The 25,854-nt window shown below is 45.0% G+C and overlaps 2 protein-coding genes across 3 annotated transcripts; one reads left to right on the forward strand and one right to left on the reverse strand.

Annotated features, from left to right (window-relative positions):
- The first annotated feature begins 4,231 nt into the window (after nt 1-4,231).
- On the forward strand, nt 4,232-24,634 carry LOC146202804 (uncharacterized). 2 transcript variants are annotated; one of them, XM_084588343.1, is made up of 4 exons: nt 4,232-4,658; nt 5,466-5,660; nt 12,777-12,911; nt 21,148-24,634. In XM_084588343.1, exons 1-4 carry the CDS (start codon nt 4,350-4,352, stop codon nt 21,283-21,285), a joined length of 777 nt encoding a protein of 258 aa, XP_084444469.1. In that variant the 5' UTR covers nt 4,232-4,349; the 3' UTR covers nt 21,286-24,634. The 2 variants fall into 2 exon arrangements, with proteins under 2 accessions (XP_084444469.1, XP_084444470.1); XM_084588344.1 differs by having other exon boundaries at nt 5,532-5,660.
- LOC146202805 (uncharacterized) lies at nt 23,984-24,694 on the reverse strand. The gene has a single exon (XM_084588345.1). It carries the CDS (start codon nt 24,692-24,694, stop codon nt 23,984-23,986), a length of 711 nt encoding a protein of 236 aa, XP_084444471.1.
- Nucleotides 24,695-25,854: the final 1,160 nt, after the last annotated feature.

The following is a 25,854-nucleotide window of genomic DNA, read 5'->3' on the forward strand; positions in this document are numbered from 1 at the left end:
TAAGTCAATACAAACGCAGAACAGGTTCTTGACAAATTGAAATCATGTAAAGCATGCGGCTCACAAGTTAAGCTAAGAGCCATTATATAGACACAGCCAGAACCAAAAACAAGTACGGAGTGGCAAACAAGGTTCGAGGCAGTAAAGAAGAAGTCAAAACGACTGCCACACAGGTGGAGAAGGGAAAGGAAGAGGTAATGGGCGAGGTGAGGAAAGGAGCAGAGGACAAAACTGAACAAAGAAAAGAGAGAGAGAGAAAAAAATGCAAACAGCGGGTAAATGGCGCGGCAAGAAAACTTCGTCAAGGGGAGGAGGTCTAAGAAAGCAAGTAAAGAAAAAGCATATCAATGGGGAAAAGAAATGCAAGAAAAGGTCGCAATCTCCCCGCAAGACAGAGAACCCTTAAAAAAAAAAGGCTGTGACGAAACTGCGTTTCAAGAGGAAGCCACCGCTTTTGAAGCCGCGCATTGCTTGCACTTGCAGGTGATAGCGAAATATTAAGCGCTACCTTGATATCACGAATGGTGGTATCGACAGGAACGTTTCATGGCTGGTGAACAATGCTTATATTGATAGCATTCTTGAGTTGCGTGGAGTTTCGTACAGCTACTGAAGCACCAAAGCACAAGAGGCTAACAAAAAATGCCGATTTTATTTAATTTTGCAATATGCAGGACGTCATAGCTAACCTCGACTTCCGACAGATTTGCGTGAAATATTTCAGTCGGCGCCATTCTAACTTGTTTTAATACTTGTATCAAAACCATCTTGCCATGTTGTCGCGAACAATTCTTTTATTGATAGAATAGTTCATTACGTTTTCCGTGATTGTACTGATTGCGAAGAATAATTTTATTGGAGTGAGCATAACTTTCTGCGGTTTAATACATGCTTGCTATAATTATACTCATTTGTTTTGGCGCAGTACGCGTGGTGTTTGTACCGTTACCAAAGCTGAGATGAAAACGCTTTCTAGCTCCAAACTGCTGCTAGAGCACGTGAGACAGCACGCTTCTTTTTTTTTTTTTTTTTTTTTTTTTCCCGTACAGACGCGGAGTACACGACTTCCACCGCTGAAGGGAGGGCAGCCGCCCTTCGTATTTTTTTTTTCTTGCAGGAGAAAAAAAAAAAGCGCTCTGACGTAGAGTCACGTGGGAGCGGCGAAGCCCCGCCCGAACAGGTTTGACTTCGTCCGGCGGCCCTTTCTGTTTGAACATCGCGCCGCTCCATCCGTCGTGCGGTGTCCCCCGCCGGTGCCGCCGCGACGGAGAGAAGCACCAGCTGTGAGAATGAGGCCTTAGAATGCCGCGTCAGCATTCCAGGTCCACGGTGGTTCGGCGATGCGCGTGCTCTCTCCGTCGGTTTCAGCGTCCTCATCGTCGCTTCTCTGTAGCTTAACAATTTAGACTTGCAAATGTTCCGCACAATTAAGCACTCACGAGCGCCTAAACGCTAAATTCTAAATTATTTTGTGGAAGAATATAGAACCTTAGAGGAGGGAATGATAGTCTTCTTTAAATAAGGGGGGGGGGGGGGTCATTTTTTAAAAATTTTTTCTTGAAGAGGCCATATAGTTATTCACCGAGAAAACAAGCAACAGCGTCAATCTTTTTTCTCTTGCCTAATTTTGTCACTGTTCTGGCGACACTTTATCCAGCGCAACCTCAATGAAATCAACGTGACGCTTATGGAAGCTGGAAGAAGCATAGCGAAGATACAATTTCTTTCTCTGTGAAAGGAATTCATGGTACAAGGCACTATCTGGGGTGAATGTCATCCAAGTACGAATTGCGAGGAGAATGAGAGGTGTTGCCTTTGAGAAATGGTTCGAGGAATGAAGTTCTTTCTGCGCGCTCTTGAAGATACTAAATTCTCAGAATAAATGACAAGACGCGCTATTCGTGTTGGCAGGCTTACAGCTATGCAGGAGTAATTATCCATGAATGTCATAGTCGTCTGCCCCTACTACAAGCCTTGATTGCGTCATGTCAATCATATTGTAAATTCTCTTTGAATTAAGAGGCTCCTGATAATTTGCTGGAAGATGGCCAACCGCTTTGCTAAAACCTTCTGACCAGAGGCTCGCCAGGAAAATTTCGTGTCCAGATAACCAAGGCAGAGGCTATACTCTGGATAATATTCACTATTTCCCTAGCGTCTAAAGCGACTAAATTCTTTAAAAGGCTTTCTCAGGCATGAAGGGCCGGTGAATCTGAATAGAGTACCTAAATGAACCCATTCCTTATCAAACTGGTTTCTGGCCAAGAAACTCGATATGGGTGTCTGTCATGACGTGACAAACTTGACTGACCTTGCACGGTGTCTGATGCAGCATGCTGACCCGATCACTCTCGGCAGCTTTGACGCATGCGACAGGCCGGTCACGTTATCCTTTTGCAGCGTTGAAGGTTTGACCGTCAGAAGATATTATGAAGCGTGGATCTCTGCATTTTTTAATAACAGGGGATCGTTCTGAGACGGTTAAGGCACCTATTCGAGAAGGTACTGACAGATGGAAAGCATTTTACAAGGTGGTAGTTAATTTTCCTGCCCAACTCCGTTTCTTACATTCGCACCTACGTTATGGTATGGTATGGCATATGGTAAATTATATAGAGCGTAAAGATCAACTCTATAGGTACGTCTTTTTCAGCCCAACGAAAGCTGGCTTCCTAGCGCAATGCTGCAGTTGCCATCGAGCCTTGCACCTTATGCACCGCGTATCTGCGCGTTGCTGGCGAATCAGAGAAGTGAGGCTCCTTCAGATAGCGTTATCCCTAATAACTTCAGAAATCCTATAGGTACGCTTATTTTTGCATGCGACTTAACGCGACCCAACGCCTACAGCTTGAGCACATCAACCGCAAGGTGACGCGACTGTGTACTGGTCTACCGCAGTAATGCCTTGTAGCTGAGTTGCATTTGTACATCAAAATCAGGATGTGGCAGAGCAGCAATTGGAGCAATTGCAAGTCAATCCAAGTGTGCCCGCTGGCCGTCAAATCCTGCATACATTAGGTCACAATGTCGAAAGTATAGAGCTTCTCGTCTCCGTCTGGGCTTTGCAACAATTTGATTTCGGGCTCCATCTTTGCAGGCCTTCGACATCAGCTGATCAGCACGCTCAATAACCTGGAGGACCAGCGGCAGCGGGCTCTCGCCAAGAGGTCCGCAAGCATGCTGCAGTAGAGCGCTGGAATAAGGGCACCGCCCATACGCTCAATTAGGTAAATTTGTTTAATAAAGTTTCTCCTCCTCTTCCTCCGTGCGTAAGCACAGTTGAGGAAGCTATGAAAACTGGCCTGATGAGGACTCATCATATGGCTGATGGGACCCAACCAGATCTGCTCCTTCACCCTCGATCCAAGGGATGGTGGTGGTGGTGGTGAAAACGTTTATTTCATAATGGGAGGTTTGACGCGGAGCCTTAAGGGCTTCGGCTTTATAATACTGGGTGGAGACCCTAGTCAGGGACCCCATTGGCGGTTGCCGCCGCCCGCGCACGCCGCGTTAAGGCCCTTTGGGCCTGTAGGTCGCAGCAGCCGAGCAGGGTCGCCTCCCAGTCCTCCCGGGAAGGGTTAGGGATGAGGGGAAGGGATGGGTTTTATTGGCAGGCCCATACCATGTGGTAGGTGTCAGCCACCTCCCCACAGTACTGGCACTGTCCAGTGAATTGTGAGACAAAATGTTTAAGTACTGCCGGGCACAGCATTGTGTTAGTGAAGAGGCGCAGGAGCAGCCTCTCGTTCGCTTTTCCTAACCCTTTGCAAGGGTTAGGGTATTTGCGATGCGCGTTTTGATAAAAAATTACAATATCTTTGAATGTGTAGGCCGGATTGGAATCGATGTCCTCAGCCGATTCGAGTCCCGAGGAAACTGCCCGGAGAGAAAGCGCGCGGGCGGCTGCGTCAGCTGCATCGTTCCCTGCAAGACCCTGGCCTTGCTCGATCCACACCTTTCGTCTTTCGCGCGCGCGCGTTGCTCGATCCACACCTTTCGCCTTTCGCGCGCGCGCGCGCGCGCGCCAACATCCAAGATCAATTAGTTTTGCTCTGTCTTTTTCTCCCTCTCTGAAGCCGAATGACGCTTTGCAACGGGTGAAGGGACAGGCCGTATGCTTTGACATTAGGAGGTAGGCGGTTATTTATTCATCAAGAGAGAAAATAAACTCTTTTCATTCGATATTTGGGACGCTGCTCGTCCCCATCGCTATCTTCACGACTCCCGTCGAAATAGTCCCCGTCTAAGCAACTTGGGCGTTGTGGGCGTGTGGTTGGTGTGGTGCTCAGCGTAGTAACGCGGTTGCGGCACATGTGGTTTCAAAATTGGCGTCGCGCACTTGATGTAGCATGAGCGATTCCGATGATGCAGCGTTAGGGATTAAGTCGGCGGCATCATCAAGCCGAGTGGACGCAAGTGCCGTGTCAACTTCATCTCCGCACGGCCGCTTGTCGCATTTCGTCGATGACGCCTGTCTGAAAAACGTTGCGCTTGAGGACGATGCTAGCACAGCTGAGGAAACAAAGGCCCTTCGTGGCCACTCGCCAGCTACCGTGGACACAAATACACAAGATGAGACGCTTCAGACGAACGTCGTTCTCTTCTATGACAAGTCGTACCCATTCACCATCGTTGGAGCGCTAAGGATCGCCATTCTGGTCAGATTCTTGTGCTGCGCCTTTGACACATATGTTGCTCTCGTTGACACACCACTACCCGCTGAACAAAACATGCTATTATTTTTATATTTTTCTCTCAACTTTTTTTTTATTTTGACGTAGTTGCATGCTGTGGCGTTCCTTTAATTGGGTCAAGCATCGTGCAACGAGTGCGCCCAATACCTACTGTGCACTTTCTTCGCTCAGTGGGATGTACCATTTTTATCACTGTTGTGGTGGTGTTTTGGTAGGCTTTGAGCAAATTCGAAAGTTGTAGGGGAAAAGTCAATTTTTCTTTTTCGTTTGTATCGCCCAAGTGCACTGCGATCGACTGGGCAGGCGAATTTTGTGCGCCGAATTGCGAATTAGGGAAAGAAAATTCTTGCATGAAGAGAACTGGCTCGGCCTTTTGAAAAAAAAAAGAATGCTTTAAAGGCCGGTGATCAAGGGCAGCAAATAAATGTTGACATTGTAATAGTATATTTCAAGTTCTAAGGTGAAATATTGGCAGTGTGCGAACTGGGATGGCTAACTAGTTTTGTTGCTAGTGGGAAAATGTGAGCTACAAGTAAGTATTGAAAATGAAAATGTGCAGTAGATATTTGTTTCTAAATTCTGTGTTTTTTTTTTTTTTTTTGCATATATGGTGGACAACAGCAGGTTTAAGAAGGGTGGAGATTATGTTAAACTAGAGGCCAAACTTGCAGTTGTTGGTGTCCATGTGGCTTTTGGTCTCAATCATTCCTTATTTAACAGCCATATGCTTCATAGTCAGTAACCAACATTCAGTAACCGCTCTGTGTGCAGTTGCTGTCCCTGCTGAGCCTCATCTGTATAGCAAGTGCAGGGACCAAGGAGTATGATGTCCTGCAGCTGCCGCGGTCGGAACGTGTTCGTCTGCACCTGTTTGTCTCTATTCTGGCCTTCCTGCTGGCAACAGTTTTGATGATAGTGGACAACTCATCTATTGTCCACCTGCTGCCTTTGAATTGGGCTCTCATTGTGAGTGCTGGTCATCCTTGCAGCTGTGCCATGAGTCCTGCAAGCCTTTAACAGCATGTGTATCTAGGATTATGGTCTGCATGCACCTATACCTATAAGTGCGTGCACAAGTAGCATTTATATGTGTATGCCCACACTGTGTGCAAGCCTATTAATGAAATAGGTAGATCCAACTATGCAACTTTCTGTGCCTCTACAGCGAAGGCTAGGGCAGGAAAAGGAAGGAGGCAGGCTTTTGTTATATCCCGTGGTCAGTGTGGACTACCTCAGGCCTACTGAGTACGCATCCCGTCTGTCCATCTCCCCACTTCACACTGCCGCACCCTTACTCCGAACAATACATGCCTGTCTCCTTCCCTTTCCTACCTATTCTTGGCTGCGGAGCCATAGAAAACTGTCTGTGGATATTGGGGCTGAATTATTTGAAGATTGGAATCAATTTATTTGCATGTATGCAGAAGGTTGAGAACTGTAGTGAAAGGAAGGCTGCAGTGATGCAAATACAAAAATCAGTGTTCATTGCAGCATGTCCGCTTTCCATTGAAATAGTGTTTGGAAACTCTTGCTGTTCATTTCAGAACCCATTAGATTAATAGCAAGCATTACAGAGGCTTAATTTAGTTCTCAATATTTAATAAAGTCACTTTATTTGAGCAAGAGCTGAATATTTGACTTCTGGCAAGTTGTGCTCCTGATAGTTTCATTCTAGAAGTGAGGAGTGTCTACTGCATAATACAGCAAAGCTTATAAATTAGAATGAGTAGGGCTACCAACATCTCAAGCAATATTTGGAGGTGGAAAGCAGTGCCACTGCATGAAGCTGTCAAAATGATGCAGATAGAGTAAAATATATAGATACAGGTGCCTACAGAAGGTTTCAGAACACAAGATCCACTGCCTTTGTCAGTCTTGGCATACTATTGCAAACTAAAGGGTGTGCTCTGTAACCAGCACAGTTCACTGCTTATTGTTGGGCATGATAACATTCAGCATCTTGGCGTCTGTGCTCCAGAAACCTCTTTGGGCACTGTATATATTGCAGCAAGTTAGGGTAGGATGGATAGAAGGATATTACCAGGGACAAAAAGCCAGACAGGCAGGCTAGTCATGTACAGTCTTTGCCATAAGAAGCCAGGCTGCATGGATTCCTTTCCACTCATATAGTGGAGCCCTTACATATTCTCTAAGGATTGAGGCCCGAGGACCAGAAACTTTCTCACCTTACAAATGTTTAAAACTTGAGAGTTGGCATGTCATAAGTGTTTCACTATAAGACTGAGAGGCTGACGATGTGGCCTGGTTACTTTTGGCAAAGACAGTTTATAATTAATGTGAACCATAAAACCTGAAATTTCTCATAGCAACAGAGTGCAGCCTAGAATTAGGGCAGCATGCTACCTGAGCATTGCTGTAAAATATTGTAGTGTGCCTATCAGGTGTTGCCTTATACACATAGACTTGGAGGGAATATTGTTTTTCATGACTTGAATGGACCATAAACCTTTGATGCCACTAATGAACTGATGAATTGGTGAAAAGCTTTGCTTGCAATGCCTTTTGTGTTATGGTTGCGCTTTGTCACAATTTAACTTGTTCGTTACTGCACATCACAAAGATTATAATCTCATTGGTATCCCAATAACTGGAATTGAGAAACAACATACTTGCACAAATACTTTGGAAATGTTTTCTGTGGTGTTACACAGACTCTTCAACCTAATATCTAATGAAGAACATGTAGTAATACTCATTTTGCACTCCTGAAGCATTGTGGTAAAAGTGCAAAGACGCCAAACTTTTGGTTGTATATTTTATTTTGGAATGGATTGTAAGCCATTCATCGTGTCATGGATCAGCATGAACCTTCACCTGCTAAATGATTTATAATTAGTTTTTTTTCTCTCTCTTTTAGCTGTAAAATGTTACCTCCAGGCTATGTTAGGCATAAAAAAATGAATATATAACCATTGCCTTCCATTTTAATTCACTCCAACTCGTTTTATCCTGCTTCAAAGTTCCAGCTGACGACAAATGAAAAAGCAGCAACGTTAGCTCAGTTTTTTTTATTTCTCAGATAACCTGAAGTCAACTTTAATGTAGCCACCATTTGGTTGTTAAAACAAAGTGATATCAAAACAACATGAGAAAGTAAATTCGATTTAGGTTTATTTACTGGGCATAGGTGAATTCCACGTAGCAATTTATATTGACTAATTATTGAGGAATGTTTCTCACATTATTGCCAAGATTGCTCAATCTAATACTCGTCTGGCGCTGCATCATCCTGTTACAGCCGCGATTCATCGGCTGTCTGACTGTGCTTAATCGAAGGCTGCCGTCGGGTTATTTTACTTGTTGGCATAGAGGTTTTACTTCTATTTGGTTTGTGTTGCATGAACTGCTGTTTGTAGCTCGCTGAGAAGTTTGTTCGAGCTCTGGTGCCCAATATTTTGGACAGGATCTCAATTCTTTCTGGAAACACATTTGAGAGCAAGACTTTTCCTTCGAGTTCTAGGATACTGTGGTTATTTTTTCTTCGCGATGAAATTAGTTGCTGTTTGTGTTTAACAAGAGTTAGAGTGGAGCCTTTTGATCACTGCGCACAAATTTGCTCTTAATATGCCACCCAGTTTAAATGACAACTGAATATAAGTATCGGAACGGTAAACGTAGAGAGGTTTTGAAAGAACATTTATTGCTAAGTTATGTATCTCAAGGCCGACCACACAGAAACAGTCACTCAGAAACAGTGCATATCATTCCTCAGAGTACGTGTTCGAGCTGACTTCCTTGCACTGCAATACATGCCATCAAGCGATCTTTCACGGAATTCACCGCTCGCATGATCATTGCTTGAGGAACATTTTCTAGTGACGTTTTGATCCTTTGTTTTAGGTCGTCAAGGCTCGCCGGTTCGGTTTCATACACCCTGCTCTTTAAGTAACCCCACAAAAAAAAATTGAGTGGGGTCAAGTCTGGCAAACGCGGTGGCCACGCAATTGGTCCGCCGCGCCCAGTCCACTGTTCGGGGAAGGAGCTGTTCAGAAACTGCACAGCCTGTGTCGCCGAATGTGGAGGTGCTCCATCATGCTGAAACCACATTGACCTAAGAGCATTTAGTGGCAACTCGCAAACAAAAGTAGAGACACAGTTATTTAAAATCTCAGCAACATAACCCTTGCCAGTAAGATTCCCATCAATAAAATAAGGCCCAACAATGCGACCTCGGAAAATCCCGCACCATACATTTGCTGACCACCGAACCTGATGGTGATGTGGGCGCACCGAATGTGGGTTCGTCTGGAACCAGTAGTGGGCATTATGCACATTGATCACCCCGTTCCGGCTGAATTGGGCCTCGTCAGTCCACAAGATATTCTGCAAGAAGTCAGGGTTCTGATCACATTGGATTAGACACCAGTTGCAAAAGTCCAGCCTTTTTTGGTAGCCATTCGCCATCAATTCCTGATGCAGACACATATGGTAAGGATGGTATTTGTGCGCTGACAGCAGCCGCCAAACAGTGGAAATACTGGCACCGGTCGCTTGGGCGATTTCTCGCACGCTGGCTTCTGGCTTCGCGGCGACGTACGACATCACAGCAGTCTCATGTGATTCGGCTGCTGGTGCTTTCCGCTTCCTTCTTTGAGGCTGCACAGATCCAGTCGTACGGAATCGGTTGAAGATGGTCTTGAAAGTTGGTTGCGCAGGCACACGAGAATCTGGATGCTTGGCCTTCTACATCTGTGCTGCCAACTTGCTGTTTTCATTTGCACTGATGTAGGCAATAACAATGTCTACCTTTTCAGTGGTCGAAAAGTTGCACTGCACTGCCGAAGCCATTCTGCAATTGATGTTGTGGCGGCAACAGAAGACTCATCCAAAAACATGAGCGAAAGAGCAGAATTGAAAGGTCAAAAGTGCAACTCGTTACCGAGTAAAAAAAGAAAATTTGAAACATCCAGTGGTGCGATATCTGTGCATGTACTGCTTTTCTTTTTATTTCACCCTCTGGGAGCCAAAGCTTGTAGTCAAGAGGGAGGGCTGACTTGCCCATACCATCAGCGCTACGCCCGCACCATGACAAGCTTCGCCCGCAATGCGTTGGTGATATCTCAAGATCCTACCAGATCATGACGCAGCTCCAGGCGCGTATTTCGCGGGTGGCAGCGGCCGCCTCCAGACGGCTGGTTTCTCTCGGTGATGTCACGGCTGCGTCATTCATGGGCGTGCATAAGTGCGCGCCTCGACTGCTAGGTTTCGTTTTCGTGTGTCGAAAGCGGCCAGAATTGCCAGCGCTGCAGTCCTTAAGAAATGCGCGTTTCTTGTCGTTTAAAATACTATTTGGCATTCTCACACCGGTAGCTCACTGTTGCAATTTGAAAGCAGCTCCTAGCTGGTATGAATAAAAAGTTAATTAGGTAATCTTAGTTAATTATTAAGCTAATTAGTACCCTTTAAGGCTTCTGATTTTTTTCTCTACTCTTAATACAACAGCTAAAAGAAGAACCGACACTAAAACTTAAATTTCCTAAAATCTGAGATGGAACACCATGTATTTATGCCTGTAACCCTTAAGGCGAGGTATGAGTTTGTATTGTCAAAAAAAAAAGTTTTGAAAGCTTGTTTAGTTTTCTATAAATATACAGGTTGCCTCATGTAACTTGAGCTGAGATTTATAAAATGAAAGGCATTCTGGACGGGAATCAAAGTAGATGCACTAGCCCAGAGTAAGTCAGGCTCTTCTTTTTTTCCGTCCTAAGTGATTAAGTGTGTTTAATTGCTTAAACTTTTAACTATTGAAAGAATACACAAAGTACATGGCCCACCAATGGTGAAAAGAAAACATGTGACAGGGCACTTGAACACTGATAATATGCTACTCTCAAGCATGCGATAGATATACAAAATTGGGTGCAGTGTGATTGTGTCCATGGGGAAGCAACAGGGCATTAGGACAGTCCTGGTGTTTGGGCCTCCGGCTCTTATCACATGGCGGTGAAAAGGCATGCTGTGGCTGAGCATTGCCTAAGAGGTACATAAACCATCCAAGGCTATTAAAGGAAAGAAGAAAACAGCTTTTTGATTTTGCTTCAGAGAAGGAATGCTTGGCCAGCAGCATGCATTTGCACCGTCATGCGACAAAAGCCAGAGGCCCAGAGACCTGATATAAGCATGACACCCTGTCACTTCTCCATAGCCACGGTCTCACTGCAGCCGACTTTGTTAATGCAGTGCATGCTTGAGAGCAGCACAATAGTAGTGCAAGTGCCTCACCGCGTGGCTTTTTCACAAATTTCATACGCTTTCTCTGGAACATGGAAAAAGGGCAGCATGAGACATACGAAAAATCATGTCAAAGAAGGTTTTTGATGGTGTTCTACAACTTTGCATAGCACACTTTGAGGACTGCAGCCATTATTTAAGAAGTTAAATAATTAAACATAAATAATCAGTTAGCTAAGCCTCTGAGTGCCACACCCAAGTATACTTGGGCAAATCCCTACGCGTGCACCTTGCCAAGCCAGAGGATACTTGTGTTGCATCTTGTACGCACTCCTTGCAACTCTCAATTTTACTGCGGTTCAAAAAGGAAGTTTCGGACTTATTTTTTGAGAATTTGTTAAAACACAAGCTTATGCATACTTTCTTACATTGAAGGGCAGGTGTTGTGTTTACTACGATGGTTTGCTGCAGTTAGTATTTGAAAACCCGGCATATAGGAAACGGGTCCTCCCAAAATACATGGCACTTGGAGGGTTAAGTGGGAAATAGCTTGACTTACTCCTGTCTAGCATCTACATCATGCATCCAGTTCAATTATTGTTTGTAGCGCCTTGTTTTTTTTTTAATTTTTGGCTCAAGTTATGTGGAACAGCCTGATTTACACCTTTGTATCTGCAGTTTCAAATATGATTTCTTGTTCGTTTTTTGGGATGATGTTCAGAGGAACGATGAAAGGCTTTAGTCACACTTTTTCTTATTTTGCAAAAAAGTGTAGTTTTTAGGTCTGGGCCCGTATTCAGAGTCTGCGTTGTTATCGAAGTGTCGCTATCACACGTGGCCTCGAGTCATCTGATTGGGCGAAACGCCAGAACTGGGTGTTGCCACTACGGAACCGGGAAAGGTGGCAACATCATGTTCGCCATTTCCACCAATCTGATGAATCGAGGACACGTGAGACAGCGACACTTCGATAATGACGCAAACTCAGAAAACGGGCCCTGGTGAATTTTTGATGAAGCATTTCTTCAGTGCATTGCAAATTCTACTTCACGGGGGATTCCCCTAAGCAATGTACCAATCGTTGTCATCTTTAAAACATGGGATTTTGGGGGTACCAACGTTGCATGGTAGAACTTCTGAATGCCTTTTTCTCGTACCATGCACCCCTTCTCAGTGGTGAAATGTTTCATGCATGCTTCGGGTGATGCGCTGTGGCTCATTTAATTAAATACAGACAACAAAACAGAATTAGTTTGTAGAAACTTGCAGAGAGATCTGTGCTTAACCCTTCAAAACAGCTGTAAGAAAGATGGGTCGATATGTTCATCTTCTCTACTGATATTTATTTGTCCTGAATGCTTAGAATACTAACGTCTGAGTGGATTGTGGGGGAGGGGTATGGCATCACTGCCATTTTTTTGGCCTAGCAAAAGCTGGGAAAGCTGCAAGTTTTTTGTGGTGTCTGTATTCTGATAAAATATTAGAAACTGTGTCATTGTGAATGTAGGCACTTAGTAACAGAGCATAAGCACAAGTGTCATATCAAAGCAATGAAGGCAAGTTGATTGCACAAACATAGCAGCGTAAGGAATCCGCAGTGGTAGTGAAAGTTGCATGCATGACTCACAGCTGTAATTTTAGCACATGTGAGATTGTGTTAGATATGAGTGCTTGTGTAAAGAAAGTTTTACAATAAGCACCTTAGATTCAAACCACGAGCACACACTAATAAATGGGTGCGTTGGTATGCAGTGAATTTGCAAGCTTGACTTTCAGTACTTTCCAGTGAGGCTAGAGGAAACAAGGTCATTTTCGGTACTCTAAGGATTTGCTATGCATGTGAATTTGTACTGGTTGATGTTTGCAAATGCATGTTGCATCATTTTTCAGGACACTGTGCTGTGGGGAGTGTTGTCCCTGCTGTTTCTGGTCTCATCCTCTTTGCTGTTGCACAGCAAGGCGCTTTATCGGCGGACTTATTTCACCATTGTTGACTGGACCTGCAGCCTTTTTGTTGTATCTGGGGTTAGTAGAACATTTGTTCTTTATGCATTGCAATGTTACCTCTTTTGTAAAGCTGTGAATGATGATTGAGGATATGAATACAGGCAGAGGCTAAACAACATTCGTGCTCTGCGTGCATTCACATTTGTCTTTCATATTACAGCATTGACTGTTTTCTCTGTATCGAGGTTTTGGTCTTTTGTGACTGCCATTGTTTTGTAGGCCTTTTTTCACATGAATAATAGTGTAGCCTTTCAAGTTTAAACCTTAATGCAACAAACCAAGCTCCACATAGTGATTTCCTCAATGTCGAGAAATAAGCTGTCCTCATTGTAGCCCCGCTGCGGTGGTGCAAGGGTTCAGATGCCTGACTACTGTGCTAGAGTATGCAGGTTCGATCCCGATTGCCGCCAGCTGCATTTCACTGGCGGCAAAATGGAGTGCTGTCTGTGTGCTGTACGATGTCAGTGCATGTTACAGAACCCTAGGTGACCGAAATTTTTGGAGGCCCACTGCGACGCTGTGTCTCATAGACTGAGTCGCTTTGGGACGTTAAACCCTACAAACCAAGCCAAACCATCATTGTAGCACACCTATTTAAGAACTCCATCTAATGAAAGTGTTGTGACGGATGAGCCTGATACAGCGAACTCGCTACGCCAACTCTCTGTTAGTTGGCGCTGAGTTACTAGAAATATGGCAGAACCACGCGAAAGTGCCACAGCAGTAAAACACGAACTCACAATGCACCATCCTACAGTGTCGTCAGTGCATCTGTGTGGTAATGCTGCAGTCTCCGGTGCTTTTGCTTTTATAACGTCACACCATGTGGCACTGAACAGTTCATGCTCAAGCGAAACGAAACATAATGCAGCATAGAAAAGAAGTCACTTACAGCTGCCTCTGCCATGCGGTTGCTTGGGAGGTTCCGATACCAATAATAGCACGTGCACATTGGGATTCGGGGTGGCGAAGAGCACCAACTATTTGAGCTGACCAGTCCGTTTCTTGAGGCAACTGTACCAGGCAGGTCTAGAGTGGGAACGTGCATGAAAAAGCTGGCACCTCCACAACCAGTCAGGCTCTAGCGACAGCAGTGTAGCCACATGCACTTTCCTTTAGCCTGTTGTCTCGGGCTCCCCTGCCTCCTCCACTCTCCCTGCCCCACTTGTAACCGCATTGTGGGAGGTGCAGTGGAGGTGATGGCGGTTGTTGCCGTAGTCGCACTATCAACACATTCGGGAAACGTTTCTCTGCATTTGTGTTTCCCTGCTACAACTTCAGTGATGGGAGTTTATTGTAAACATTTTTAGGTGACTTCACTTACTTGTATTCCTTACTTTAGTTCCTGTTCTCCATTGCCCTTTGGAGTGTTCGTGCAAAAACTGCATATAATGAAAACCTAGTTGTTGTGAGAAATGGCAGACTTCTCTCAGTTTCATTTTACCAAGGTTTAAGTACATTGCATTTTTGTATCCTGAATGATTTTTCAGGGCAGTAAGATGGTAATAATGTTTGCATTAGTGCGATGAAGTACATTTTATGAAAGCGAGAAAATCTATGAAGTCTTATCAAGGGCTGCAGTTGCGAAAGATGTTCAATAAGTTTTGCTTCCTAGGCTGCAACTTTTTGTGATTTAATGAAATTGAAAGATTCTGAATGCAAGTGAAAGTTCATAAGGCCCTTTTTCCCCGATTTCCGGAGTCCTCCACTACGGCGTCTCTCATAGCCTGAGTCGCTTTGGGACGTTGAACCCCATAGACCAAGACCAAAAGACCTTTTTGCCCAATGGTGGAGCACTGTTCGCTGCATGCTGTATTAGAATCTTGTGTTTTTTGTTTGTTTGTTTGTTTTTTCATTGTATTTATGGCTGTTTCCCAAAATGAAGAAGGACCTGAAGGCTGTTTTATTTGTTTCCGACTGAGGGGTCACCAGTGTAGTGTTCTAGTAGTATTGTGAACATCTGCCCACATTCTTCTATGACAGCATTTAGAGACTAATGGAATAGTGGCAAAAATGCATTGCCATTGGTGATGACTGCATAGTGATGTGCTGCTGGGGAGGAGGGCATTCCAAAGTTTAGTTTGCAAAATATTTTGTTCTAGTTTTTTTCATTTAATAAACGCTTATACCAGGAAGCAATGCTTATTTAACATCTTTCATAAATTTATGTAATTTTAATAGTCATGCCTCGTCAGTACGATTCCTTCTAATATATTATGAAAGAGGACTGAACAAAGGTTGAGGGGAGCCTCAGTTTGCAAACCAAGTCAATATTTCAACAAGTGGACTTTTCTTCGTCTTGGCAGTGTGGTCATCACTGGTAGGGTTTAATATCCCAAAGTGACACTGGCTTTGAGGGATTGTGTAGTGGAAAGCTCCAGGAATTTTTATTGCCTGCTGTGGCCGGATTTGTACATCTGACCTCAGAGTCAGCAGTCGAATATCGTAACCACTGAGCCAACAAAACACGGTTGGCATGCATTACTTTTGGCCATGTTGTGGAAATTTATGTGATGAAAATGCTGTCTGCAACTTATATTAACCCTCTTTACATGGACCCAACTGCGCGGGTCGAGTTGAGAGGTTGAGTTGAGTGGATTTGGCCCTACCGGGTTTAGATAAACCTGACCCAATGATGGTGCCTTGCATCAAGATGAAGAACTAACAGATGGCATCTAATTCTGGCTTTTCCCCCAGCGCATCCTCATGTTTTTCATACTGTTCTCTTCTTTCACTGTTCCCTGACTCAACTCGACTGCATTTACACTCTTCCTGCAGCGGGGTCGAACCAGTCAGCCCACCCTTTGCAGCGGAGTTGACTGGACTCGACCCCTCCACTCGTTGACCCGATGGCGTCTACATAAACCCAGTAACCAATTTTTCGACTCGATAACTCAACTCAACTTGCCCCTGTCGGGTCCATGTAAATGGTGCTATTGTACTGTAAACCACATTACAGCTGACTGAGTACATATATGCAGCAGTAGCAGTTCATGGGATGTGAATTGTCATAATAGGAGGTACATCATCACCGTCACACCATGAAACACCACCACTCGTCTGATGGACCACAAGGTGCTTCAGATTACACCACATTATTTAAAAGATAATCAAGATCACAACAATACGTTTGGAGCTCCCAAAGAACACCTCCAACCAGTTGAGACTCCACCACTCAGGGATCTCCTACCATCGAGATTACGCCTACCCTTCAGTGTAGCCGACGGCTTCGAGGTTTTGAGATGGAATTCGTGTCTCTGCAAGTTCACCGTACTGCGAGGATACCACCATCTTCTCCAGCACCACCTTCGGTGACCACACAACCACCCATAAATGATACAGGTTGATACCACTGCGCCATCCTTCGTGTTGCAGCAGCCGCGAGAGATACCATCTTCCAAGGCTCTCGAGGTGATGACCCGGAAAACTGGCTAGATAAATTTGAGCTGGTAGCCCAGTACAGTCGCTGAAGTGATGACCAGAAACTGCAGTATGTATTTTTTTCTCTGGACGGTGCAGCTCACACTTGGTTTGAGAATCATGAGACCACTATCACAACGTGGAGTTCTTTCAAGAACTAGTTCCTCTGCGAGCTTTCACCACCGTTCTCCTCAAGGAACGTGCTGAGCTGCTCCTGCAGGCGAGAGTTCAGCTCGCTAATGAGAGCGTCCGCGTTTACTTTGAGGACTTACCGAGGTTATTTCGTCGGGATGATCCAAACATGTCCGAGGAGAAAAAGCTTAGTTATCTCATGAGGGGAATTACGGAACAGATCTTTATTGGTGTAGTGCGATGTCCCCCCCTTCCCCCAAACTATCGGAGAATTTTTTGTATCCGAGGCCACTACCATGGAGAAGGCGCTAGAGATGCCATCCAAGCACTATGAACAGCCGTCCATCTCGATGGCTGCCACCATCGTCGACACTAGTAGCACTGACGTGCTCCGCAAGACCACATGGGCCGTCAAACGTGAGGAGCTGCAAAAACTAATTTCGACGGCAGCACCACCACAAATATCCTGCCTTTCGCAGATGACTCGAGAAGAGGTCAACCAGACGCATACTCCATTCGAGCTACTCCATACAATACCACCACAGGCCATGACCTACGCTGTAGCCGCTCGTCTTGCCTGTTCACTTCCCAGTCAGCACCAAGAATCCCCTGCATACATTCGTCCAGCACCTCCTGCTCGACCTCCTCTGATGCGTGTGTGCAAAAGCGACGTCTGGCGCACTTACGATCATCATCCGCTGTGCTGCCACTGCGATGAGGCTGGTCACTTGTACCGCAATTGCTTTTACCAACAAGTTGGTCTGCAGAGAGGTAATGCCAACGCGCAAAAGCCGCAGTGTGGTGAACGGCCCCCTGCCATCGGTTCTGTACTTAGCTGAAACATCCAAAATGCCCTATGACTATTCCTGGTTGCCTTCACCATGCTATTACTCGCAGACACGTCCAAATGCTAGCCTGACGCGGGTCCTCTCGCCTAACCCCCGTCGAGAAAACTAGCAGCGGCAACTTTTGGGGGGAAGGTTGTTCATCGGTGAAATTCTCAAGCTCCTCCACCGCTGCAACCGGATGGCCACACTGTTTTATGACGACATGACGTGCACCACCTTGATCCGCTGCCTTGGCTCTCCAATTCTCCAATAACACTGAACAGCTAGTGCCATACTGCAGCCGTGACTGGCCACCACCATAGCTCTAACCGCCAACCTAAACATTTCAGTGGACGGAAACGCCGTGACAGCGCTCGTGGATACTGGCGCCGATTATTGTGTACTAAGTTGGCCATTCGCCGCCACTCTAAAAAGGTTACTACACCCTGGACAGGCCCACAAATTTGTACTGCCGGAGGCCACTTAATCATGCCGACTGGTACCTGCACTTCTAGGGTAACATTTCAAGAGAAAAACTTACCTAGCAACCTTCGTCGTACTTGCCCAGTGTTTCCGCGATATCATCCTTGGCATGGATTTCTTATCGCAAAATGGAGCAGTTATCGACCTGCAGTCTACGTCAGTGACCTTATCGACAGAGAGGGCAATAGACCTTATGCGAAATTGCCGCCATCTAATGGAGCTTCAGCGAACCATGCCACGCGACGCCATATTGAAGGGTTGAGTGAGCCGGCCGCACTGCTGTGGCTGCTGCCGTCACACTTGCTGCGTCTGTTTAGTGATGTGGTTTTTGTGCTATTTGCTTTCATTCAGAGCAAAAAATGACTGAAGAATGGACGATGGAGTTGCACGCTATGCCTACATTCCTATTTTACTTCTGAAAGGGGTACTCCACTGCCAAAACTTCTTGCGAACGGCAACATCAGCGTAGCTGCAGAGGGCAAAACCTGCGTTGCCGCTTTTAATTTTCCTTTCTGTTCCTGTGGATTCTTTAATACACTGCTCAAATAGGCGTACATGAATGAGTTCGATATTGCTTCCGTGTGTAAAACATGTCTGCAATGTGATTCCAGAGTGGACCGGGTTGAACATGTTACTGCGCCCGGCGCTCGGCCTCGATCGTTGGCGTTCACAGTACGTTCTGTGAATACGCATTCACGAAGGAGCTTGACGTTGTTTTTTTTCTTTAAATATCGTACTGGTGCCTAATAAATACTGCGATAGACCTGAAAGCATTCACAATACAATGCGCGCACTGCTGTTCCCATGCCCCCTCTGAACCTTTAGCGGCAGATGTATCTCGTTAGCGTGTAAACAACCTAAACAGTGAAACAACGGCTGCCAACAACGTGAATTTGCTGGCGAAACGCAACTGGTTAACAGCATGATTCCGCACGTACTGATACTCCTCAGATAGCTCCTGTCGCATCACATCATGGCTCCACTTCGTGAAAATCGATACGTTAGCAGTTAATTTATTGATACAAAATCAATACCTTAGTCTGCGTACCCAGATGCATTGTCAAGCTTGGATGCATATTCGAGCAATTTGTTATGGATTTAAAATTTTGTGTTCGTATTAAAGAGAACATTCTGGTGCCTTTGAAGTGCAGCAACTTTTTTCTATCTGAATACCTAGGTGCATATTCATTCATATGTAGAAGATCTCTGAACAACTTGTATGCAGGTTGACTCAATAAAAAAATCAAGAGCAGCACTCTTGCAGATATTTTACGTGAAAATGCTGTGAGTAAATCTTCCATGGAAAAATGTAACACACTGTGGGCGATATATTTCATCTGCCTTGAAACCGAATATGAATTTAAAATCTTTAAAAGCAGGCTAAATAAGATACCGGTTCATAATTTAGGTGCACCATTGAACGAGAGTGTCCCTACAGCGCGAGAAATATGGGGAGCAGATTAACACAAGACCACAAGAAAAAAAGAAAAAAAAATCCCAATTGATAAAACTTGCTCCTTCTTTTGTTCGACAACCTTATTTTAGCTTTGCATGCAACAAGGCATACAACAGTATGCCGGCATTATCGGAGACAGTGAGCATTAACCCAATGGCCACGCAACCCTTTATACACTTCCGCTTGTCGTTTCTCGGTTCAGCTACCCTCAAACATGGCGGAATCGCACGCGCCGGTCGCTAGATGGCAGCACTTTCGCATAAGGTCTATACACAGTGCTTCAGAGTGACTGATAGCACTGTACATTCTTGATGATCAGTTCATCATTCCGCCCCATTCCAGTGTGATGACGTCTGTCGCCGTGAAGACATTGCGAAACTTTGAAGGTGTCATGGAGAGCAAACAGATCTTGCTTTTCGAATGCAGTCTTGCTGTTGCCAGATGAGTCATTCGCCTCGAAAATGGCAAAGCAGATGTCCTAATCACGAATTTTGGCGGTGAGCACCAGCATTTAAGCATTGAAACTATAGTCGCTCACAATTGCGGTATCACACATGTTCGAAGCGCTCCTGGTCTTGCGATGGTGTCATTGACCTAGCTGGAGAGGCCCACCATCGATTTACATTTCGACATCAACCCTGCGCTTTCTCAACTGTAGCATTGTGAAGTGAACGAGCTCCTCCAGCGCTATTTGGCAACCTTCTCTAATTCTTCACGTGTTGACAGAACTGATCTAGCCAAGCACCACATTATTATGGACGACACCGTGCCGCCTCTCAGACAGTCACCTTACCAAGTGTCTCCTACTGAACGCGCCGCTATCACCCGCCAGGTGAAAGAGATGCTTCACGACGATGTTTCCCAGCACCTCCACCATATTTCACAGAGTAGTCTCACCAGAAGTTGCCAGGACATATAAGTCACAGAAGTCACAGTGCACAGAGCAGCAGCAAACTAGGCAGGGCTAGCACTTCAATGGGAGAATTTCGGTTTTTTCGCCCGAGGAGGCACACACTCGCGATCAGCGCAGAGTGAAAGCAAAGACTGCACCATGCCAATATTATCTAATATTTACTGCTTACCACTATGCTCTAAGGAGGACCTTAACTACAAAGTGCTTTTTTCTTTAATTTTTTTTCATGATTCATTATTACAAAAAACTCACAATATGGGCATATTTGCCCATTAAGCTCTTTGTGTCTATTTAATGAGGCTTGATTGTACCATTTATTAGTGCAACACAAGGAGCGAAAATAATGTTATTTTGCTGCCTGATTACACTGCAAATTCTTCAGTATGAAGTAGTCATATTTTTGTTTCTTTTTGTACTCATTATACCAGAAAGAGTGCTTCCTTGTCCATCACCTCTTGGTACCTTACAGCCTTGATGACTTGTGTTATGCCACTTTGATTTCTGACATCAGTTATATATCTGTGGTCTGCCTTATTGGTAGCACCAGCAACACCTTTGATATGCTGTAGCCAGCCACTCGGTCACATTAGAAATCATACTAAAAGCTTACCTGTAATCAATTAGCCCAGGGTCTTTGTTACTAAACACCTATAGCGCGTCTTCCAAGAGATCTTGTGACATATTGAACAGCAAAGGATTTTTCTTCGGCTTTTCGTCATTGGCAAAAGGACTTCTGAGAAGATTTTGCTGAACTTTAAAGTCTTGTGCTCGAGCACTAGTAGTTACATTCTGTGTGGCTGTACTTTCATTTGTGCATTTTTCTGCTATGAGTTGGAATAGTCTCAAGTGTTCTGGTTGAACATCAGGGGTTTAAACTATAATGGCAAGTTGTTGGCTGTACCAATATTTTGAGATAAATGTTTCAAGTTTGGTGTCAAAGAGTCAACAGATCGATGAAATAGCATAGCAGAGATGGGTGTGTCAATATTATCTTGACCATACAGATTGTCTGTCTCCCCGCAGATATTTGGCCTGGGCTGCATGTGCTCCTGCCTGGCACTGGGAATTGTGCGCTTCCTTCGTCCAAAGTCACCTCTGCAATGCTTGTCCCCAGCAGCTGCCAGCCAGGATATTATGATGTCACCCATAACAGCCAGTTGATGGCACAGCAGCACTGAGTTCATTGCACATATTCACATTGTTGTTTTGGATGTCTGCTTCATACTTGCATTTACCCACCCACCAGGCTTAGCGCACAAATCTGGCCTTTTTGTTCAAGTTGTGTCTTTTAATCAAGAAAAAGTTTATGGTCAAAGTGAAAACTATCATTGCAATTTTTAAGTTATATATATTATATATATTGAGGCTGAGGTGTGACGTTATTCAGTCATGAAGGACAGCTGCAAACGATCTAGGCCGTGCGAAAGCCTACAAGTCTGAGAACAAATTTCAGATGTGCCCTCTCACCTACCTTAGCTGCATATGCTACTGTTTGCTCTTTGTGGTTGCGATTCTTTAGACGTGTATAGATTGTATACATTTGCATGGTTTTCACTGTATGCAGTGTATACAGTGAAATCTTATTAATTCGGCCTTCAAAGGACCAGAAAAAATGTTCAAAATATCAGAGGTGTCACTGAACAAGTGCTGAAAACCATTTGCATCAGAGTAATTTTGTTTAATAAATGCCCAGACTATGATTGTCTATACATATGAGATGAAAACAGTTATAGTAGTTACAATATTTCACAGTTTCTTCGAGTGCTTTTCTTTGCGCCCAAGGTCAGGAATGTCGAAGAATTGCTCCAGAGTTGTAAGTGTCTCTGTGGCATTTTTCACAGTGCTGCCTCTTCACACACAGCCCTGTCATGTCTCAAGGATGCTTCACTACAAAGACTGTGCGGTGAAGCATGCTCAAGGTACAACAGTTCGGCGTGCGTGAAGGGCAGAGAAAGCATGTGGATGCAAGAGAGGGGGATATGCATATCCATTAAGGCAGTATAACGCCATCCCAAAATAAAGCTAAAAGACAGTGCAATGTGCAAGTCAGTGTCCAAGCTGCGCACTGAAAGCAGCTAAATGATTACCTTGAACCTCGATGGAGATGGCAGACACACGTCAGGATGATGAATCAAACTGTTTTCTAGAAAAAACCGCACTTCTTTCCTTGTGTCCCCGAACTTTCCAGCGCATGCTAGCGCATGTCTTGCGACGGCTACGGCTGCGGCTGGTGCGCAACTAGATGATGAAATATGCCCGATGGCCATAGTGCATCTGATGGCAGTGGCGGGATGGCGTGAATATAAGAGAAGTGAAACTGAAACTATGTTGCTGGGCTATATTTCGGCAATGTGGGAATTCCATTTGTCATCACACTGGCCATTGTATGCACACCTAAGATGACATTCAGGTTCAAAAAGGTCTATTTAGACAATCGCTGGCTTTGTGGGTCATACTTTGACGTGATCCACATTGGCCGGTGGAGAGCTCGCCCACATTCGAATTAATGAGTGTCTGACGCCACAGGCTTACATGGGAGTTGGCCAGGACCGCGCTTCTGCTCCAAAGAATTATCCGAGTTAACAGAGGTCGAATAAAAAGATCTCACTGTATTTCAATATATTTATCAGTACATTTGACCACTCTTGCTTCTGAGATATGGCTGTAGTCGTGTGGCAGCTTGTTAGCTAAGGGAATGTGCACTGCACTGTAAAGACTAAGGTCTAAACTCATCATCAGATTTTACTTGGAAAATTTGTCTTATTAACAGGAAATGCCAAAAAAGTCTTATTCTATTAGGAATAAGAAAGTATTGCTTGCTCTTGCATAGCTATCACTGAAACATGGTTGTTCAGTGATGACTCAAAACTTGTTGATGTTGTGGTACTACTCTCATGTGATAAACTGCACTCAAATGGGAAGCACTGATGTTTCATATTTCAGCACTTCTCACTGGTAGTATTCAGTTGTGCAATTTGTATCTTAAGGGGAGACACTGGTCTTAAAATGAAAATTTTTATTTTTAGAGATATAATAACGAAATTGGGTGTGTATATGTATTTCTTCCTCCTGTTTTCAAAAATGTAATTAGTTTTACTCTATCTCAATTAGTTCTAATGTTATCGGGAAATAACCAAAGCCTAATTTGGTAATTTCTTAAGGGTCGTTACGACAGTTTCCCTCAATATTTTTTCGTTCCGATTAAAATGTAGTTGTAGCCAAAGACCTGCCATGTGGAGCTATGCTATTTATATTATCATTGATGTACATCACAGTATAAAAATATTCAATTATGTAGATGCCCCACAATTCGAAAATATAATTAGCTGACATTATTGTTCAATAAATTTGATATGTTCAACTTAGCAATATAAAAATAGCATAGCTCCACAGTTCAAACCTTTCTGAATTCAACGGTATAAGATTTATTAAAATTGCACCGCAAAAACCCAATGAAAAGTTCCGTAAGGCTAGTCATGTCACCAAAAAACATGAAGCTGAGAAAAACTCATTTGAAGTTTTGACACTGAGTGCAGAAAATATTGGGAAGAATCTTCGACAACGGATGTTACTCAGATGTTCCCTATCAGTTTCCCTACAAAACAAAACAAAAAGTGTCTTATTCCATCCAAGGAAACATTTAAAAAAAAAAAAGTCGAATGTGTAAGTTGATGAAATTATAGAGGTTACTTTCGAGAAGTTAGGGGTTGACTTTTCTTTTTTTTTTTTTTTTTTTTTTTTTTTTGAGGTGAAAGTGAGGATCGGAGCCAAGGAGACGAGAGCTCCACTAGGCAAACAGTTGGGTGGCCCTGAAAAGGACCGTTGGGTGTGATGCTCGAGCGGTTGGCCGCTAACGTCTTCAAAGGAGTCCCGGGCTGTAGTCTCCAGTTGCTCCCGTTTTGTGCCGCCTTGCAAGAGCCTCTTTTGTGTTGGTGCTCTTCTGATGAGCTTCATTTGCCTTGCGCAAACGTAGTGCATCTTTTTCGATGCTTCGGCGAACAAGGCAATCACCAGCTTCATAGCCTAGACTTGTAGCGATGGCTACGTTGGTTGCCCTTCTCCCTTGATTGTAAACAGCAACCGCCTCAGCAGCAGCTCGTTTCACACTTTTCAGTGAAGCATTCCCATTCTTTGAAGTTTGGGTCCAGATAACAGAGTGTAGGCTCTCACTCGCATTCTGCGTCTTTCCCTCACTGCAGCGTGCCAGCAGGTGCTCATCGCTGAGCCTGGCAAACACTGGCTCCAGAGCGGCCCTAACCGAAGCCGGGAGGGCACTCTTGTGCGGAGGTGGAACGTCACCATTAGTCAAGGCTCTATTATACTTGCACCAAGAGTCAGCACCCTCGGGGCACTTCGAGTGGTTTGGGGCATCGTCTGTGGATGTCATGTGCAGGAGTGTAGCTTCCACTGCCTTCTTCATGGCTGGAACGTCATTCCTGTTGCTCCTCAGGGCATAGCCGTAGTAGTTCGTGATTTTCTTCATTTTGTCCTGCGTCAGTTTGCCTTTTCCCCCAAGAGACTCACCCAGAGCCTTCTTCTTCTCGACAAGATTCTGGAGTGCAGTCCCCATTCCCTTGTGGACATAGTTGATGCAGTCCTTCTTTTCAATTGGAATGAAGCCGTACACTTCTGCTTCAGACAAGGCATGAAATGTCCGGCTGTCTCCATCGGATAGCACGGTCGTGTAGCGCAGCCCGTGCTTGGCCAGCGACCTCCGAAACATAGTCAGTGCTGCCTCCACTTCCATGCGGCCAGAATTGCAGTCTATGTTTCGTTGGCACTCGTGGGTGGCGAGCCAGGCACTGTACCCTTCATCTTGTGGCTGTGGCCCCAAGGCACATCCAAGGCAGAAATTCGAGTATACAACGTGGTCAATTACGAGACCAGTGTACAGCTCAACAATGCAGCCCACACTGATGTGAGAGGTACGACCACGGGTCATCCAGGAACCATCAAATATCACATCAATGTTCCCGACAGGATTCAAAAAGTCTTCATACAAACTCTTGACGACTGCCGCACTTGCAGCTTCACTTGCGGTCGCTGTACTCTCACAGGCTTCCACAAAAGTTTTCAGGTGTCCCTGAAAGGTCTTGTGGTGCAGGCCTCGGTGTGAGAGGTTCATACAAGCACAGAAGTCCGCAAGGGCAGTCACGCCTTTGCCAATCGTCTGTATGCCCTTCATTGCCCTCATGTTGACTTCGAAGGGAGTGATGGTGGCAGCTCCGCTTATTCTTGGGGAGGAGAACTGCTTCTGTTCGAAATCGCAGTTTTCGCAGACAAGCAGAAGCTTTACAGCAAGGCCGTACTCCTTATCTGTTGCCTTGCTCAAACGCAGACTTCCTGCGCCGCAGGTTCCGCACTTCGCTTGCGCGAAAAAATTGTTCAAAACCTTCAAGTCCACAATCACGAACTGGGTACCGGCATCAGCTGTCTGGTAATCCGCACTGACGTCAAGAAGGTCAAACTTGCGCTGGGTTGCAGACTTTTCCGACAGAACGGACTTTGCTTGCGCCGATCGCTCAACACGCTGCGCCTGCTCGGTCGACGAATAGTACACAGCATCAACACGAAGTGTACCACGATCCGAGATACGATTCGTGCTGCAACTTGGTCCCGCGGTGTCGTCATCGGGCAGCGTGCTTGATGTACCCGGCGGATCCAACGAGTCCGGCACTGCAGGCCCCGGCGACGCACTGGTGGCCGCTGCCTGCTGTTTTTTGTTCCACG

The sequence above is a fragment of the Amblyomma maculatum genome, chromosome 1 (genome assembly GCF_055883805.1).
Source record: "Amblyomma maculatum isolate TAMU_Amacu chromosome 1, ASM5588380v1, whole genome shotgun sequence".
In the NCBI taxonomy this organism is placed as follows: domain Eukaryota; kingdom Metazoa; phylum Arthropoda; class Arachnida; order Ixodida; family Ixodidae; genus Amblyomma; species Amblyomma maculatum.

Bases quoted from the DNA above. Each gene is read 5' to 3' on its own strand.
- LOC146202804 (XM_084588343.1), top strand. From the start codon at position 4,350: ATGAGCGATTCCGATGATGCAGCGTTAGGGATTAAGTCGGCGGCATCA. The intron at 4,659-5,465 runs GTCAGATTCTTG...CTCTGTGTGCAG, and splicing joins CGCTAAGGATCGCCATTCTG to TTGCTGTCCCTGCTGAGCCT. The intron at 12,912-21,147 runs GTTAGTAGAACA...GTCTCCCCGCAG, and splicing joins GCCTTTTTGTTGTATCTGGG to ATATTTGGCCTGGGCTGCAT.
- LOC146202805 (XM_084588345.1), bottom strand. From the start codon at position 24,694: ATGGGGACTGCACTCCAGAATCTTGTCGAGAAGAAGAAGGCTCTGGGT.